Source organism: Caenorhabditis remanei, chromosome X (genome assembly GCF_010183535.1).
Source record: "Caenorhabditis remanei strain PX506 chromosome X, whole genome shotgun sequence".
Taxonomy (NCBI): domain Eukaryota; kingdom Metazoa; phylum Nematoda; class Chromadorea; order Rhabditida; family Rhabditidae; genus Caenorhabditis; species Caenorhabditis remanei.
The window spans coordinates 1123656-1142473 of record NC_071333.1 but is presented as its reverse complement, the minus strand read 5'-3'; the positions used below and the strand labels follow the sequence as shown (position 1 = coordinate 1142473).

Here is an 18818-nt window from a genome sequence, read left to right as displayed (position 1 = left end):
TTGAAGGCTTCAAAAAATGAATTTATCTTTTCATAAATTTTTTTTGAAAGTTTGTCAATTTTCCATCGAGAATATGTACATTTTTGATGATTTTTGAGAATTGTTTCTAATTCTGAATGATAGTCAAAAATTTGACTTTTTCGATGAAAAAAGTCAACCATTCTCAAATAAAATTTAAAAATGTTGAAATTTCGGCGTCAAATACCCGGCCCGGGCCTTGACTAGTATGGTTTTAATATAATCGGTTTCAATGCCTGACCAAAGCTAAGAATATATTGATCATCTGAATCACTATTAGCACCGCGACAACGAGTTTTTCCATCTGCAATAAGCTCATGATCAAAATGTATATTTGAAACCAATGCCAGACGTCTATCCTCTCATCATATGACAAATGCTGCATCTCCAGATGTCTTCAAAGGCTAAATAGCTATGAATCATGTCATTTGAACGTTTTTACCGGTTGGAAATTCCCAACACAACTATTTTAAAATTCTTATGATTATACTTTTCAGTAAGACGTTTTTCTTTACCAAAGATCAGTTTAGCAAAAACTATATACTTAATTCAATATCTAAAATGTTTACATTTAGCTGCAAGTTCTCTCCTCATTGTTTCTTTGCTGCCCACTTGGTATTACGTCTTTTTTCTTTGTTTCAATTTTGACTCACACTGGCAAAATGAGATTTCTGAATTAAACTTTCCCATATAATTAAAATTTCTAAAAAAAAGTTCGCTGCTCAAATTAGCTCATCGTCCTGTTTCTAATTTTCCAAAAACTAATCTACCCAAGTTTAAAGTCATTTTGGGGGAGAGACGCCTCATTTCTTCTCTCAGACTCCACCCGTTTTTCGGTGACCAACTCAACCTTCCAAAACGACAAGTAAACCAGAAATTCGGTTAGTCTCCGAGACCAACTCTTCACCAGAAATCATCCGTGTTTTACTACGAAACGTTTTTCTTTTTGGAAGTTGTATTATGAACCATTTTTTGTGAATATATGTGAACTGTACTTGATAATATGTTATCAGATATAACAAGAATCCTATAATAGAGACGCATCCGCTAGCAAAAGTTCGGAGCATCCTATATCGGTTATTTTTGGGGAGATATTTAAAACTTTTCAACTACTGAAATATTTTATGAGTATTAAAGTTTATTTTGTCAGTTAGCAACATTTCGATATTTTCTTTGTGAATCGAGATATACCGCTGCAAGCAGGGACCAGCCTCTATCACAGGTTCTACGGTTTGTTCTCAAACTAGAATGTGTCTCAATATAGGACATTTTAAATTGGTATAGTAACTTTAACAATTTTAATACTGTAATAAAAATAGTTTGAAAAGTTTATTTGAGGAAAAATTGCTGTTGTATTGCTAAACTTAATAAATACAACTCCGTGGACAAACACGTGCACAGATAGAGATTTATATTAGCAGTGACCACAAAAATTTCCTTGCCGTCAATATCACGTTATTTCTAAACCCATTTATTGCGTCTTGAACTTTTGACAGTGCTGAATAATCGAACTTTTTTGAAAGGTCTGTACTTTCTAAACGCACATTTTTTTGAACTAGGAAGTTATTTTTCTGCTCCACATTTTTTTGTACCACCCGACATTTTTTTCCTTTCGAAAACCGAAAAACCAATTGTCCTATCAAACCACACTCTAGACATGCAACATCGCCTGAAAAGGTGGCGAAACAGACAAAAATTTGCATGTTTCCACTTTCGACCCATCCTCCGTGGATTTTCAACTTATTTTCTTATTTTTCTTTTCATGAAATCTGTCAGTTGAGAAAGTTGAGGGAGGAGGTGTCTTGTGCGACGGAAAAGAGGTCCGCCGTCGTTTCGAAATCAAATCTAACTTGTTCAATTTATTTACAAAACCTCTTCGTTTCTTGTCAAAAGATACGTTTTTTCTCATCCTTCTTCTGCTTGCTCACATGCGTTTTTTGCTTAGCCTAACCAGATATTCTTTCAATTCCTTCAACCCGATTTCTTCTAAATGGAACCTCGTTTTTTTTTCATTTTTCGAGGGGAGGAGAAAAAAGGGTTCGTCACCCGTCGCTCCCACCCCATTTGTGCTCTGTCTGAGCAGGAGCTAAGGAGCGTACACACATGCATACTTATCTCTTTTTAATATTCTTTTAGATTCAACCCAAAAAAATGAAGATGCAATATTTTATTCGTCATGTTCCATAATGTACTTGTGAATAAGATGGGGGAAGAGACCATCACTTTCTATTCCGTTTTATTTTTCATGCGTGGGTAAAGTGGATTTCTAGACTATCTACTACATTTATCTCTTCCTCCGCTAGTTTTTTCGCCACCAATGTCGTTTTGGTATTCCGCACTTGTGTGCTTTGAACGTTTATCTACTCTCCTATTCTCAAAACGTTTTGGAGAACTGCTCTGGTCACTGTAAGCTTACACTGACAATCACCAAGTCTTACACTGACAATCACCGAAGCTTACACTGACAATCTGGCGGTCACTGTAAGCTTACACTGACAATCACCGAAGCTTACACTGACAATCTGCCGGTCACAGTAAGCTTACACTGACAATCACCAAAGCTTACACTGACAATCTGGCGGTCACTGTAAGCTTACACTGACAATCTGGCGGTCACTGTAAGCTTACACTGACAATCACCGAAGCTTACACTGACAATGGCGGTCACTGTAAGCTTACACTGACAATCACCGAAGCTTACACTGACAATCAGGCGGTCACTGTAAGCTTACACTGACAATCCCCATCATCACAGCGACTAAAATTCCCATGAATCAAAAAGTTCATTATGTGTTGTGTTTTGGTATGTTCACCTTGCCCAACAAATATGAATTCTGGTACTTTGAATTTCCTGAAATTCTATACCTTGTAAGTGTATCTCATTTCCCTTTTCAGACTAATTTCAGAACAGATGTAAACAAATGAAACCAAACCCAAAGAGTTCACAAATCTCTCCTAAAACTTATGGGAATAGAAACCACTAGATATTCATGCTCTGATTGATAGCTGTTTTTTTCTCCAATTTTGCAAATTTTCCGATTTGGGGTGGCACTTCTTGCCTTTCCTGGTTTGTTGGAGCTCATTTTTCAAAATTTCGGGGTGAAACGGAGCTCGATGGAGCTCGAGAGCTCCTGGTGCTTCCGTCATACCTCATAAATTTGGGTTGTTCTTTGTTTGTGACACACATATGACTATTGTGGATTGGTTTTTGGTTCAAAGGAATTTTGATAGGTGTTTAGTGTTGTTATTTTTACTTAAAAATTTTACAAATTGGAAACTTGATTGTTCAGCGTTATTTAAAATTCAAAATTTAAAAATATTGTTGTTCTATTGTTATTACTTATCCTACCTTCCCCTTCTTCTTGTCCATCAACTATTACTCTTTTTTCTTTCATCAACATCAAAAGTCTTGTTGGAATATGAGATGGAACACTGAACACAAAAGAAAATAAGAGGAAGAAGCAAAAACATTTCTTAGCGGACCGCGAACAAATATCACTACTTGAAAACAGCATGTTATTGTCATTTTTACCTTGTTTCTACTCTCGACTCTTACTTTTTTCAATTTTTTTCAATTTTCGAAGGTTTTGAAAAAGCGATAGAGTCTTTTTTACTATACATAACCGGGAAAATATATCTCACATTGAATAGAAAGAAAAAGGAGTCGAAATTTGAAACTTTTGTTAGTAACATTCTTCCTAGTATGTGTTCTGTTTTTCACTCTTTTTTTTTGAGCCAAAAAAATGAGTCAGTCATTTCACTTTTAATTAGTTAGCTTCATTTTTCAAGAAACGCGTTTACGTGAGTGTTTTTCTGTTCTTGAAGGTTATTAGTTTCATTTTTTTAAACAATTTTTAGAACAATTTCTAGAACTAGACCAACTAGACATTTGTCAACATTTCCTCCAAGATTTTTTTTCGGCTACGTCTTGTTCTTTGAGACGTCATTCTCTTTATTATAACCATTAGCACTCAAAACTCACTTTGTGTCTACACCCGTTTTTTCAGAATCCATTGTTTCACTCTACATCCGGTCACCCGGCAAACAAAAAATGGCCTAAATGGGTTGTTGCATGTCATCCGATCCCGATCCAGTGAACCAACATCTTCATCCACATGGACACCACCAGTTCCTCAATATACATGAGGCTCGCAAAAGAAGGCAATCGTTCGTTACTTTTATAAAACTGTAATGCGACTTGAGTTTGGTTTGAACTATTTCTTCTATCTGTCACTCTATCTCTTTGGATTTCTCTAGTATCACATAGACTATTTCTATTCTATTTATTTCTATGTTGGTGATGTACCAAGTTGTTGCATTATAGTTTTCAATCTAGATAGTGTGGTTGTTGGAAATTGCAAAATTTCAGAAACTGTATTTTCGGCAAAGACTGCACTTGTCACTTTTATTTTCATTGATCACACTATTTAGCACATAGACTCATTAAAAACAATATTTTGAAATAATTTTAGCTCGATGGGAGTCGGAATGGGAGTTGCCATGATGATGCAACAGGCTGGAGCACTTGTGGGAGCAGCTCCTCCACCACCAGAGGCTGCAGAGATTCAGTCGCAAATTCGGAAAGCCAAGGTAAGGAATTTTTGGGTTATTTTGTTTTTTTCGTCACTGGTTACTTTTTTGTCACTGTAAACCTTTTTTTTACTGTAAACTTTTTGTCATTGTAGACTTTAAAACAATATTCATTTTCAGGCGGAAGGACGCACTGTCACTATGGTCAATGGTGCGTTGTACTTTGACTACCAACTGGTTGCTCGTATTCCTCCACACTACGACATTCGGCTATAAATGTTGGATTACTGTACTTTTCCTTTTCAGCTATATGTTTACTCTTCATGATCTCTATTACTCTACCGTATTCCTATAATCTCAAAATCTCAAAAAACTTGATCTGCATCATATTTTTCCTTCTTAATTTCTACCGCTGATACATTCTACAAACCTCGCTTTTTTTCAACCGTTCTAAAAAATACATTATTTATTTTTGAAACCATTACTACCACAATTCAATTGTGCAATTAATTTTTGAAAATTATAAACAAAACACGACATTTTAAACAGAAAAGTTGAGAATCACTTTGCAATGAAGTTTTCGTCCTTGAGAACAGTGTTATCTGGAACGGTTGCAGGCTTCTCCGACTTACTCTCCACGGTGACTATTCCAGTAAGTTGAATATTCTTCCCGAAGTGTACATCACCCACCACATTGAATTCTGTGCAGTGTTTCATGATGAGTGAGTGAGGGAATCGCTTGTCCACTTCATCTACACTTGTGTAGATAGAGGCGTCCAAACTGATGACTGGAGGGACACCCATTTCGTGGTTATGATGGATTTTGAAGGTTTCACGGTCCAAATCGCAGAGAGAAGAACGAAGTGAGAGCAGATCTCCCAGGTTTTTGACAGGACGGAAACGATTGCGTTCAACGTGAACACCTGGAAACGTGAAAAGTGATATTGGATCTAAATACCATACTTGCAAGCCGCGCCGGCGCGTAATTTGCTTCAAACTGAATTTTATGAGCTGAAAAATATACCAAAATGTAGATCTCGGCAAGTTCTATGGCAGTGACCTACGACAGGCCGGAAGGAAGTCATGAATATGGCGTGGGCCGGGAAAAAGTACCAAAAAACGCGAAAATCACCAAAAAAACCTTTCTTGCCCCGCACGCGGCACATTAACAAATAGCCATCCGGGCCGTGGTAGGTCACGGACACAGAAGTCGCTGAGATCTACATTTTGGTATATTTTTCAGTTCATAAGGTTGAGCTTTAAACGAGTTAGCGCGGGTCAGCCCGTTTCGGCCCGGTTTGCAAGAATGCCAAAAACTTATCAAAAGAACTAACACAGTGCATTAGGAAAGTTTTTGATGCATCCTCCGATCGAAAACTCCAATTGGAGGACTTCACGCCCACGGACGTTTTTTTTGTTAACGATGATTTCACTTTTGATGTCAGGAAGAAGTTTCTTAACAGCATTAAGATTGACCCAGATGTTGTTAGTGTTGAAAATTCTGGAAAAATGGATAAAAAATTATAAAAATTATTGTTTCCTGACTCACTTGAAAACCTTAGTTGAACAAAAGTCTGGAAGATTCTCTGGTGGAACTTGTGGCATTTCCAGGTGCATCATCTGGTTGTTTATTTCAATGAGTGTGCCCCCTTTGACATCAACATGGGTCTTTTGGGTGCACTCCATAACGTAGTCCACGTTTTGGTCAATCATGAGTTGAACAATTTGAAAGCTTGTGTTGGCTCCGGTGTTGTCGATGTTAGAGACAAAAATGATTTCACGTCCCTCAGAGATGAGTTGGTCAAGGACGCCGGTGTTTTGAAGAGATTGGAAAATATTTCCATGTCCTGGTGGACACCATCTGGGAAAAGCTTTTGGTAATCGGGGTTATTCATGACAAAAATTTAGATTAATACTTTTTTCCGTATTCCCGAGCGTCGAGAAATTATTTTTCACAAATCGCAGTACAGCGTTGGTCTAACGGCAGTGTTCCCACTTTTTACATTTTTCGACATGAATATGTGTAGAAAATTTTTTATAAAAGCCCTTTTTCGCTGTTCGTGAAAAAAGTAAAATATGCATAAAAATACACTTTTACATGTTTTGAATATTTTTGAAAATTTTCAAATTCATATTATGTAACTAGTTTTCAAAATATCTACACTACATATTTCCCCTCAATTTTTGGAGTCTGAGGAGTCTCAACTGCCCCATCCATCTTTTCCCGCAAGAATAAGGAATATCTTACGCATCATCTCCCCATTGCTGTGTGTCATCTTCGATTGGCAGATTGGTGCCAGCGTCAAGTCTTGGACATTTGGACTGAACAAACGTCTTCACTTTGTTGTATCCTTTTTCGGCGAGATACGCTTTAGTGTCATCGTCAGTGTAGAATGAGTTCATGAGGTACAGTGGTGTATCTACACCGAAGGTTTCGCACATTTTCTGCAAATTCAATTATTGTTTTATTATTTTTATTGTTTCTTCCTTCCCTCTTTTTCTTTTCTTACAGCTTTCGAATTCATGTCGCCCCTAGTTGATGTCAATGCTTCAAAATCATCATCTACATCATTAACAACCAAAAAGTTGTTTGTCACACTTCTAGCTCCAACTGATAACAGAAAAATGTGTGCATCGAATTTTAATTTTCGTAGTGCGATAAGAAGGGGAATCAAAAAATTCCAATGATGATATTCATAAGTATGGTGTTAATGATGACGATGATCATAATCATCATAATCATCATCATCGTATTCATTATCACTATAATTTTTGCTCACAAACAACTCAACACGGAACTTGTGACGTCTATAGTATACAGTTTTGAAACTGATGTATACAATGAACCCAATTGAATTTATATTGAATTCAGCTGGTAAAATGGAAAAACACTCACCTGGTGCTCCAAAACAGCCAAATCCATGAACGAATATCCCTCTCGGACTTCAATTAATGATTTCGCCTTGGTACACCCCATGGTAGTACCCAACCCTCCATTCAACTTGATGACAGCGAGTTTGTTGAGAATATTGGTTCTAAAATATGTAATTTTAATACATTCTCGGTTTTTGATCTACTTACCTTTTCTCATCAAATGTTGGAAGATCTTTGAGCGTTACTTGGCGTTTCGCATCCAGGAATTTCCAAGCGTTCCAGTCGATGAAGTGTTGCTCTTCAATGAATTGACTGTACAAGCCGCAGAAAATGTCAGCATCATTCCGGGCTTTCTGGAATAATAGAATAGAAAATCAGTTAGTAAAGTTTAGAATGTACCTCCGACTGGTCCTCCTGGCGACTGAAAAAGTTGATCAGATTTTCCTTAAGCTCTTGTTTAGACGGCATCTAAAATAAGTTGAAAACGTTCTTTACAAGACAAAAGAGACAAATAAAATCGGTCGATGCAGGCAAAAAAAGTAACAGTAAACGAGAAGGAGGGGATATTATAAACAATGTCAAGGCCAAAAACAGTGGCAGTGTGCGGTCAGCGAGATTTAGATGGAGAAGAAGATAATTATGAGAACAGATGAATGAAACCTAGCCAGGTGGAAAAAAAATCAACGGAATACGTATAATGTCAAAAATTAAGAAAATCACCAAAACCACTATAATTTTGTTCAGAACTGAATAGTTTTTGACTTTCGGAAGATTGTTGTTGTTGGCAATAGTAGCAAATTGTTTTTGATCGTCAAGGTTTTTTATTTTTGGTGTTGAGTTCATCGACCGGTCTCTGGTTGCCTGTTCCAAAACATGGTATTTTTCGACAGGAAACAGGGTGGTCCGGTTGTTACAAAAATGAGGATGTGTCAACTGTAGGTTAAGTAGCTGGCAATTCTGAAAATATGTATCATAGAATACAGTTTTTTTCAGAATACATCATTATTTGTGTCATGTGAAATTTGAATATTCAATTTTTACAACGACCACTCTACACTGATTTTCTGAACAACATGATTCAATATTTCTTCCCGCCAGTCAATTATCCAATGACTCTGATTTCCCATCATTTCAGTTCGCTGGTCGATTTCTCCAAGTTTGTCTTCCTTGTTTAGTTTCACAGTCATTTCCTCTTCTCTTCCTGTCACCTGTCTCCTCTCCATTTTTCCTCAGAACTTATCTCTCCTTTTTCAAAGTTTTTTCTTTTTGTTCTGTATCTTTTTTTTTTTGCTGTTGTGTACACAATTTGTCACCAATTCAAAGCCAGCGGAATGACACACCGTCTTTTTTGAGATTTGATAGAAAGAAAGTTGAATACAAGGGCAGAGAGAAACCTATTCCGTTTCTTTCGAATTGAAAATTGGGAGTTGAAATACCAAAACCGGTTAGTCGGGAGGAACGAGTCAGAAAACGGAAACAGAAACTGCCACCAGGTGCTATTTTAGAAGAGAAATGTTATCTTTACTTTTCTTTTCAGGTTTCCGTTTTTCTCGAAGCCAAAAGTTTTCCTTTGAGGGCTGACGTCACAATATTATAAAAACTTCCTGCTAGCCAGTCGGGCAACCCTGGCATCTGTTTCGCTTTTCATTTCGATTGCACACCGAGCACAAAAAACAACAAAAAAGCAAACTTTGAACACCGGTGCGTGGGTGGCAGGGATAAGGATGCTCTATCTTGTTTATGGATAAACGATTACCAGGGAGATTATAGTTATTTCTAGAAAGTCCGTGTATGAGGCTATACAAAATCATTTTAGGGATCTGTAAACGTCCGGATGATTATTCTTTGTTTTTTTCCAAATCTTTAATTTTTCGGAAATTTTAAATCCCGCCTTTTTCGTTCTGTATCAATTCTAAGAACCTCCCCCTCTCCACGGTTCCCGGTATGCGTGTCCGATGCACAATATAAAAAGACACTGAAACTACTGATAACAGCAGTGACACATTTCTTCTTTCAGTTTTCTTGTATATGTAGGCAAAACGATCTTATCAAATTGTATGTTTATAGTTTGATAAGTGCATCCAAAAACCGCAGTTTTCGAAAATGTTCAAAACGTTGAGCAAACAGGCACAACTTCACGCAACCTCACGGTTTTTTTGTCATATGAAAGGATAGGTCATGTGATAGGTTTTTGTTTGTCAGGTATTGTTAGATAAGTTGAAAACTATGACATTTTCCCAGGTTTCTTACTCTTTTTGCAATTTTCGTCTAAATTTTAGTACGAGCGCACCGGGTATGTTTAGACTATTTAGATATGAGAAAAATCCGGAAAATCCGTATATTTTGACAGCAAATAATGATATCATCAATAATTCGGACTCCTCAATGGTCACCACCAACAGCTGTGATGACAAAACAGAAACAAGATAAAGAGAAAAGAGAATTCTCATTGTTTTTCTGTATCATTTTGCTTTCTTACTTCACTATATCATCTGGTCTGTTCATGAGGGTGAAAAAGAGGTCTATTGACTTTCAATGATGTGTGATACACGTCACTCTAGTGTACTGGAACATGTGTTAGTTGAAAAATGATCCTTATCTTTTTTTTCGATCACTATCCTCCCACGAGAAAATGCAACTTTTTTGCAGGTTTGTTATTTGATGGGGAAAAAATGAAGTCTGACAAGAAGTTTTGATGAAGGACGATAATCAGATTTTTGAACTTTCTTTCGGAATAGATAATCAAATCAAATGACTACTCAACAAACTGTTCATTTTGTTAGAATGGTCAATGACACAAAAAATAACACTGGCCACATGTTGCATCACTGCATCTTAAAGTCATCAGAATTGTCACTGCAATTTGTCAGTGTGTTACTACTTTTTGTCAGTGTATTTTGTCAGTGACCACATTTTGTCAGTGTATCAATACTTTTTGTCAGTGTATTTTGTCAGTGTATCCTTACTTTTTGTCAGTGTATTTTGTCAGTGACCACATTTTGTCAGTGTATCTAGTCATCACTGACACAGTTCCCAGGGGAAAGTGTGTGAGGTTGTCACTGTTAAAGAACAAAGTGCACCAAAATAGTACCTAGAAGACGCCGACTTCTTAACATCTCTCTTTCCTGTCACACTATCTCCCTATCAATCTTCAATCTCCGATAGTTTTTGAGGGTATTCATGACAAGTATGAGTCACCCGACCATCATTCTAGTCCGGTTTGAGTCGACCCCCTACTTCCCATTTTCTGCGTCTCCCCCCAGGCTGCCTAGGAAAACAAAGCCCTCCCGCATTTTATTTTTGCGCCCTCATTCTCTGGAACCTCTTTGTCTCTAGTGATCCATCGTACGAAAGTCTCAAAAAACATAACGCTACGGAGAGAGACTTAGAAAAGAAGGACAAGTGTGAGTCATCTCTTCTTTATTCCTCTTCCTCTCCCACACTATTTCTCTGTCATTTTCCATTCGCACACAACGTTGGCCTCTATTTCGCAATACTTGTGGACGGCTGGTTGCCTCGCATAGCCTCCCTTTTTCTCTCACGCGTCTCCTCCCGACGAGAGCGTCGGTATTCATCCATCTCCTTGGAGTCTAATTGTACACAACTGGCCCCGCCCCTAGCTATAAGTCGACGTGGACATGGTTGAAGTTTTCAGTTTTGCATTTCGCAATCCTTGTTGTGTCGGATGGTTGAGAAGCTCATTTTTGGTTTGACTATAGTCTGAGAATCCAAAATGTTTTTAGTTTTGAATATCTTTTCTCAAATTGTTTTCAAGTTATCTTTTTATACTTCTCCTATCTATCTTTCATTTTATTTCTTGTTTCTTTCAATATTTTTCTTACCCTTTTCTAGTCATGTATACAAAACTGTCACCAAAGATAAGAATGGGTGTGTCTCCTGGAGACAGTTTGATAACAACACTTTCCCTTTGCTCAGTCCTAATTTCTTTTATTTCATTTTTGTAACATTTTAAAACTAGCATCATTTTTTGTTTCATTCTGCTTTTCGTATTTTATAGCAAGAGCAAACATTATTACTTTAGTTTTCAATAACTTCCTTAAAATTTGAGTTATAAAATAAACTAATCCACTTTTTAATATAACCGTTTTATTAAAATCCTAGTTTCCTTAAATATATTTTCTATTCGTCATAAATCACAAACATCTAGAATTACATTTGCTTTTCCTTTTTGTCGCTTTCTTCCTATACCAAGTGACGTCATGTTTAGAAAAAAACGGGAAAGAAAAAGAAAGGCGTGACTCTTCGTGTTGGCATGTTTTATATTTTACAGGTGACTTATTCGTATGTCTATCTAAAACCGTGGACACTCAACAGTCTCTTTTGTCAAATGAGGGAGAAATGTCGTGTGTTTGGGGTTGTGGGGTTGCCGCCGCCGCCGCGCTCGCCACACCAATTTTTTCCTGTCCATTGCTTACTTACTTTTTCATTCTCTCTTTTTCTCTAGTCATCTTCATGGCTCCTGTTCTATAGTTTTGTCTGTCTTGTCTTCTCTTAAAAACGAGACGTCGAGAACATTCGAAACCACATCGACCACGCAATTCCTCCTTTTGTTCCATTTTTTGTTCCGTTATAATACTTAACGTTTCGAAAATTTTCAAATCTAACTTTTGTCATTTTCAGAAACCCCCAATGTTCAGCAAGCTCACCTACAATCACCAAGCTAAAGAAGACAAACCAATGACCTTTGACGGAACCCCAATGAAAAACCCCCAACTCTCCCGAATCCAAGGAGAACCTCTCCGCGGATTAACAGATCTCCCTCACCACGGAGCCTCCACCTCAGCCGCCGGAATGTTTAACAGACAAGTATGTTTCATTTTCAATTAATTTAAACTTAAAACTATTTTCATATTTTCAGGACTCCCTCGCCCTTGCGGCATCCTTCCAACAGCGTGACCGTGAACGCTACCCAGTGGACTTTATGGAAACTGAATTAGACCTTGACAACTACCTCCAATGCTTTACCGACCTTGACGTACCTGCCGATAATGTGGACTTCGACGATGCCGAACTCCAAAAAGTGAACATCCTCTACGATGGAGAGCGTCCTTATGAGCAGCCTGTCCTAAATGGATATGAACGTCATGTGACATACGGTCCCGGGTTTCGGAAACCCGAAGAATTTGATCAGGATGCCTACAAGATGAATTGTGAAGTTAAGACTGAGGAAGAAGTATTGGAACACGCAAACAAAACCCGACGAGCCACCAAACGACCTGCCTACGATGAATACGAGGATGACTACAGCGGATCAAGCAACGGTTCGGAGGATGATGGCAGTGTTGACGACTCCTACATTGAGCCCAATAGCAAGAAAAGAAAAAGGACCGGATTGGAAAACTTCAGACCTCAAACCCGTGCTAGAAAGTATAACTTGAAAGCAGATACTGAGAAAGCGGAGCCCACCTACAAACTGAAAAGAGCCAGGAACAATGACGCCGTCCGGAAATCCAGAAATAAGGCAAAGGAACTCCAGAGAAAGCGTGAAGAAGAGCATGACAAAATGAAGAGAAGGATTGCAGAACTAGAAGGACTCCTCTCTTCGGAACGTGAAGCTAGAAAACGCTCTGAGGATCTTTTGGAAACATTTTTACGTAATAAGTAAGTTAACAAATTTTTAATGCTAAAATTCCATAACTAACTCTTCAATTTTTCAGAGCGCCCTTGATGAAAGAACAGAAGGAGCATAAAACCAACGGCCGGCTTATACTGGAAACACCTTCGCACTATAACAAACACCACTGACGATAATTTTCCATAAAACTTTTTTAAAATTTTTTTTTAGTCACCTAGGATTCTCATATTTATCACCAAATGGCATTCATTTCATTCCAGTCAACATCCCCACACCCCCTTGATCCCAGATCCCCTTTCTTACTTTTTTCAATCCCAGTGTCAATAAAATAATATGATTTTTGAAAAAGATCAATTAAAACGGCAGCTATCTCCCCCCCCCCCTTCGCAAATCTCACTCTCCCTTCCATGCTCGTATTCATCATAATTTTGAGAAATTTTTTTTGTTGTAAGCTAAGCTCTTATTTTTAGCCTAATTTTTTTATGCTTGCTGGCAAGCTTTTAAATATTTTAGTTTTATTCTATGTCCTCACCCAATCTCCTCACTTTCTCTTATGGCTTGTTCCCCTAACAAACACTGGTAATGTTCTCCCCCTACTCTGTCCCTTCAATTAGTTCTGCATTTTTTTTAATGTTTCACGGTACTTGGAAACACTTTGATTGCCTTGATAATTATGAGTTGGCTTCATGTTTGTAAACTGCTCATTGTCATTTTTATAAATATATCGGTGCCAAAAAATGTTTGAATATTTCCAGAAGTCAGATAAGTTATGAGAGAGGTACTCGAAGTACTCAATAATATTCATAGAGGTGGTCATTGTAATTTTTCAGTGTACCGTTATTTGTCACTGTAATTTGTCAGTGTACCGCTTTTCGTCACTGTAATTTGTCAGTGTACCGTTATTTGTCAGATTGTCCGTGTACACATTTTATCAGGATTTCGGATTTCTCCGCAACTCGAAATCGTCAGCTTTTTTTCTAATTCTCTTTTTGTGTTTTCCATTTAAAATTGCTGTAAAAACTAACCTCCCAGTCGTTCAGTTTATAATAAAGCAAATTTTATTCCGGTCAGTGAAAAGAAAAATTAAAACTCAATTTTAGATTTTCGGTTATCATGAGAAACCGTTCAGAGATTTGGGGGTGTGCGTGAAAGTCATTGACTAGTAACTCTAGTTGGGCTTGTTTTACAATAGCAGAATAAAATACATTTATGGCAGTGGATTTGGCATTTAGCTGATGCTTTGGAAATATTGGCGAGCAAGGTCCGGGAAGGCTTGACGGCGTTCTCTGGAAACATTTAAATATTGGAATTTTGAAACAATGTTTGCAGCAAACATTCCATTTGTAAGATAAGGAGTTCTACCAGGCCCCAAGTGGTACGGCTTGACATATTTCGAAATATTTTATTATTTTTGACAGATGTCGATGATAAGGAGCATAATGATCATCATGTAATACCTTATCAAGAAATTGAAATGTTTGCTTTTGTCACACGTCAAAAAAAATTTCAGACTAATCTTTTCCAGCAAAAAGGGACCAGGGGCTCACCTGCAGGAGAAGAACATTTTAATGACCAATCGGCGTTGCTCATCTTGCTCCTCCATCTGACGTGCTCGTTTCCGATTCAATCTTTTTTGCCGTCTCATCGCCTTCTGAATCCTCCTATGCTCTTCCTGAATCCGTGCGGTTTGCTCAATTCCCTCTTGTATCTGTTCCGCCAACGCCCGGACCTGCTCTAGTGTCTCTTGGAAAAGTCGAAATGTGTTCTGCTGGATCCGCCGATTATCTATTTCTTCTCGTGACAGAGCATGCGGCTGAAATGAAAATTATGGGGTCCGGGTTTCTCGCCTAGGAGATTGAAGTGAGTCACGGATGTTGTTAGTTCCACTTTGATTCTAGAATTTTCAAAGAAAACCAACATACTAGCTTGAGTACGATGTGAGTTGTACTTCTGCTCAATATGTATTTCGTAACTTTTTGTAAATTTTTAAAAACTTCATATTTTCAAAAAAAAAAAAGAATCAAATCCGGTAATCCTGTTCTCAAGCTATTTATGTGTCAAATGTTTATCCCAAACACTTTTTTATATCCTCAATATCCTCTTTAAGAACAAGTAATCTGTGTTTTCTGCTCATCTTCATCCCAGCTGAGTCATGCTTACTCTGCCTAACGCATTCTCAGAATTTCTCAAAATTTCGCAATGCTTCTCAACCAGTTTTTTTCTGAATAGCTTACCTCATACTCGTAAAAAACGTCCGGGGTGAAGGGACCTACAGTACTCCCACCAGGCGGCATACTGGCCGTGCAAGATGAGAAGAATTTTCTGAAATATGGAGTTTTGAGAATGCAGTAATAAATGGAATAAGTAAAAAAAAAGAGCAGAGTGTTCAAAAAAGTCAAATCAAAGCACAAATTCGAAAATTTTCCAAATGAAAAAGATGGGTTTGAGAGAAATTAGCTGTTCTTTTGGCCCAGAAACTTTTCTCCCCATGAATTTTCTAGTAGCTTCTCTTCTTTTGAATGATGTAAACGCTCACATCGATGAAAAAAGAGCATGCCTCCATACGCTACAACCGAAGAGACCGTAGAGAAACCACGGTGGAGCGCGTTTAGCAGTATCGACTGCCAGAGGAGCCACGTTCTCATTCGAGAAGAAGAAGAAGAAGGAGCAAAAAAAAACGAACGAGTGGAGTCGATGAGAAAGGAGCGAGAGAAGAAAATGGAATACATTTCGCGGCTTTCGCCAGGAAATTGGGTGCTTTTTGGCGGGTATTCATCGATTTCCATTAGTTTATGTAGATTTTCTGGCCATTTTGGGCTCGTGCTGAGAATTTGGGAGGAGTTGGTGAATAATGGGACAACTCTCATTCCACCAAAAACGGACAGTTGAGAAATTGACTTTTTTGTCCTCGGGTTTCTTTATCTTTAGTTATCCGTAGCAATCTTGCTTTTGTTTTTAAGTTTGAAAAGTATGTCATTGTCATTGTCATTTTCTGTGAACAATCTTCTGCAGTAGTCAAAATTTGACATTACTGCAGGGAGTATAAAAATGTTACCGACTGTCTGTGAAAGAACTCTGTTTTTTGATTTCGTGAGTTCATTATTAAAAAAAAAAGGACCCGCTTCTTATTCCTGTAGGTTCATGTGTGCAACCTGGCCGTTGACAAAACATTAAAATAAAATTCTGTAACATTGCCAATCAATTCTAAATAACAGAAAGCTCCATAAATCCATAGATCATCAGATTATTAAGTTTCAGAATTTATGAAATATGAAGTACAGATGTTTTTGCTTTATATCCGTCATTTGTTAGATAGCCATAAAACTCTCGAACTCAAATTTTGAAAACAAGAGGATTTGAACTTTTCTACGAATCTTCAATGTTTTTGACATTATCATAGGTACCTAGTTTTGATTTTACAAGTGTCCGTCCTGTACTTTGCTTATGTTGGTTGCAAAATAATTGAAAAGCTGAGCTCACGAATAGTCCAAATATTAAGCTTTTTTTAAATGAGCTTGGACAGTCATTTCTTTTCTTCTTCACTTTTGTAGTTGACAGATTTTCCGCGTTCAGGCATTGTAGAAAAGGGTTCGTGTTGTTCTGAGAATCCCTGCCGCCTCAGCATTCCTTGATGATATGTTTAAACTTCAACTTATTACGTTTCTCTGATGTATTTAATTTCTGATTTTTTTTTCATCTCTATTAATCGTCGAGCTTACTGTATCAGAGCATTCTTTTTGTTGAACTAGTGGAACCGTCAAATGAAGAAAAACGATTTTAGCTACTTATATCCCTCAAAAAACGATGACATTTCTTCAAGAGCCACACAAAACGACTCTAAATGCAGCTTATTAGACAACGTTCTGATTGGTCCAATTGTAATGTATACACTATTTCTACGAGAAGTCCACGCCCTTTCATACTGTAATGGGGTTCTTTAAAAGGGTGACGTTTTGACGGCTGACATCAGTTAGAAAGTGGGCGGACCATTATTCTCGAGGTTTCTCATAAAACTACAGTAGGTTCTTTCTCTTCTCTTTCGCCGAAAAGCAATTTTCTTAGAACATTTTTAATCTGCCCGAACCAGCGTAGTTCTTGGAAAAATACATAAAATCAACGTTTTTTAATGTATTTAAAGTTCTAGCTTTACGACTTATGCCTTTTTTGACATCAATCTCCGTAACTTGCAGTGTCAGGTGCTCTACTCAAACTAATCTGCGCCCATGTATTGCCCATAAAACGGCCCGCGGTAGAATCGGTATAAATCCCGAAATAAACCTTTTCAAGAGCCTTGAGGACCCGCCCATTTTGTTCGACTCTTGGGTTGACGAAATACATCTTATTGTAGTCATAGAAATTGGCTCGACGCACCAAATGTCCTTTTCGAGTGCACCGTTTTGTTTTATTTTCACTTTCTTGTTTCCTTCTGAGAAAATGAACTCGAAGCGTCTTATTCTGTGAAGAAGTGACTTATTTTAAACCTTGTCTGTGTTCATGCAAAAGAATAGCTTACCCTTTTGGACTGTGCAAACTGATTCGATCAGATTTTAGTCGTAAATGGAGAATTTTACTGATTAGGGCATTCAGGAAATATAACATCAAACTGGTTGATAATGTGTAATTAGTAGTACTACAGGTGTTTTTTTATTTGGAGAATCTATTTGAATACACTTTGAGATTTTATCCATGTTACGCCTTTTATAAGTGCGATAAGCTTTTGAATACGGTAGCATTTTGTTCTTCACAAAAATCTTTATTTAAATGTTTTTTATATGACCTAGCAAGTCCGTTGAACAGATCTCCTGCAAATTCTAGCATACACAAAAACTGCCTTGCTCCTTTCAGAAAAAAAAGTAATTTTGTTCCCAAGATTCCAAGTAATCAGGGAGCAAAAAAATAAATAACACTCAAATCAAAGTGAAATAGGTCGTTTTTTGATTGAAGGGTTAGAGTTTTGTAACGTGTGAACGAAACCTTAGTGCGCTTGAATTTCAGTTTTAAAATAGTCGGATCTTAGTATCTAGAGTTTTTCAATTTGAGTTTATCAAAAACTATAATGCGCTCATACTGCTCACGGATTCTCAAAATCTTTGGTAGGGTAGATAAAACTCAAAGTAATGACCTCTATTACAGAAATATGGTATGGTTGCATAATCAGGCAAATCCTAGTCCAAAACTTATTAGACTCGTAAATAAAAGAAAACTGAAATTCTTAATCCATCCTATGCCTTACATCCCATTAATGTGCTCAACCTGTTGCGTTTCTACAGAGGTGGTCGTTTTGAACATACATAATGTTTTATGACTTGAGTCGTTCTTCTTCTTTTTTCATTTTTTTTCATACAAGACTACGCCCACTCAACATAACAATATATGGTTACCGTAGTTTATAGCCAACATAAAACGTAGCTACAGTAGAAAAACTCCCGTTCTTTTTAAAAATAGCCCAAAGAATTTTTAATTTCAGAACACCACTTCAATCTTTAATCTGCCATTCCAAATGTTTACCCAATCCATTTTTCAGCTCTCACTGCCTAAATTAACATTTTCCCACTCTCAAAAATACCGCCATTGTGATTCAGAAATTCTCTTTTTTCTTCTTTTTCTACCATCATTCACAATGCATAATCATCTTATTCTCTTGACACATTTTTTGTCGGACACATGATTAGCTCCCTTTCTCATTTTTTATTTTTCCAATCCATCATCATATCTGAAAATTTCTTATTCTGTCTCTTTTGACCCACATTTATTAAGGGACATTCTTAAATTGTGGGTTTTAGGTAATTGTGTGCTCATT

General features: G+C 37.3%; 4 protein-coding genes across 4 annotated transcripts; 2 read left to right on the top strand and 2 right to left on the bottom strand.

Annotated features, from left to right (window-relative positions):
- Nucleotides 1-4078: 4078 nt before the first annotated feature.
- GCK72_022288 (uncharacterized protein) lies at nt 4079-4824 on the top strand (the record flags this gene model as incomplete). The annotated part of the gene is made up of 3 exons (XM_003106854.2): nt 4079-4185; nt 4491-4608; nt 4729-4824. 3 exons carry the CDS (start codon nt 4079-4081, stop codon nt 4822-4824), a joined length of 321 nt encoding a protein of 106 aa, XP_003106902.2.
- A 285-nt stretch (nt 4825-5109) lies between these two features.
- Nucleotides 5110-7890, bottom strand: GCK72_022287 (uncharacterized protein; the record flags this gene model as incomplete). The annotated part of the gene is made up of 7 exons (XM_003106886.2): nt 5110-5471; nt 5883-6049; nt 6098-6409; nt 6797-6993; nt 7445-7583; nt 7630-7775; nt 7822-7890. 7 exons carry the CDS (start codon nt 7888-7890, stop codon nt 5110-5112), a joined length of 1392 nt encoding a protein of 463 aa, XP_003106934.2.
- A 4182-nt stretch (nt 7891-12072) lies between these two features.
- Nucleotides 12073-13188, top strand: GCK72_022286 (uncharacterized protein; the record flags this gene model as incomplete). Its single annotated transcript, XM_003106973.2, has 3 exons — nt 12073-12249; nt 12302-13044; nt 13101-13188. 3 exons carry the CDS (start codon nt 12073-12075, stop codon nt 13186-13188), a joined length of 1008 nt encoding a protein of 335 aa, XP_003107021.2.
- Nucleotides 13189-14246: 1058 nt separating this feature from the next.
- On the bottom strand, nt 14247-15312 carry GCK72_022285 (uncharacterized protein; the record flags this gene model as incomplete). The annotated part of the gene is made up of 3 exons (XM_003106933.2): nt 14247-14304; nt 14566-14831; nt 15253-15312. 3 exons carry the CDS (start codon nt 15310-15312, stop codon nt 14247-14249), a joined length of 384 nt encoding a protein of 127 aa, XP_003106981.2.
- Nucleotides 15313-18818: the final 3506 nt, after the last annotated feature.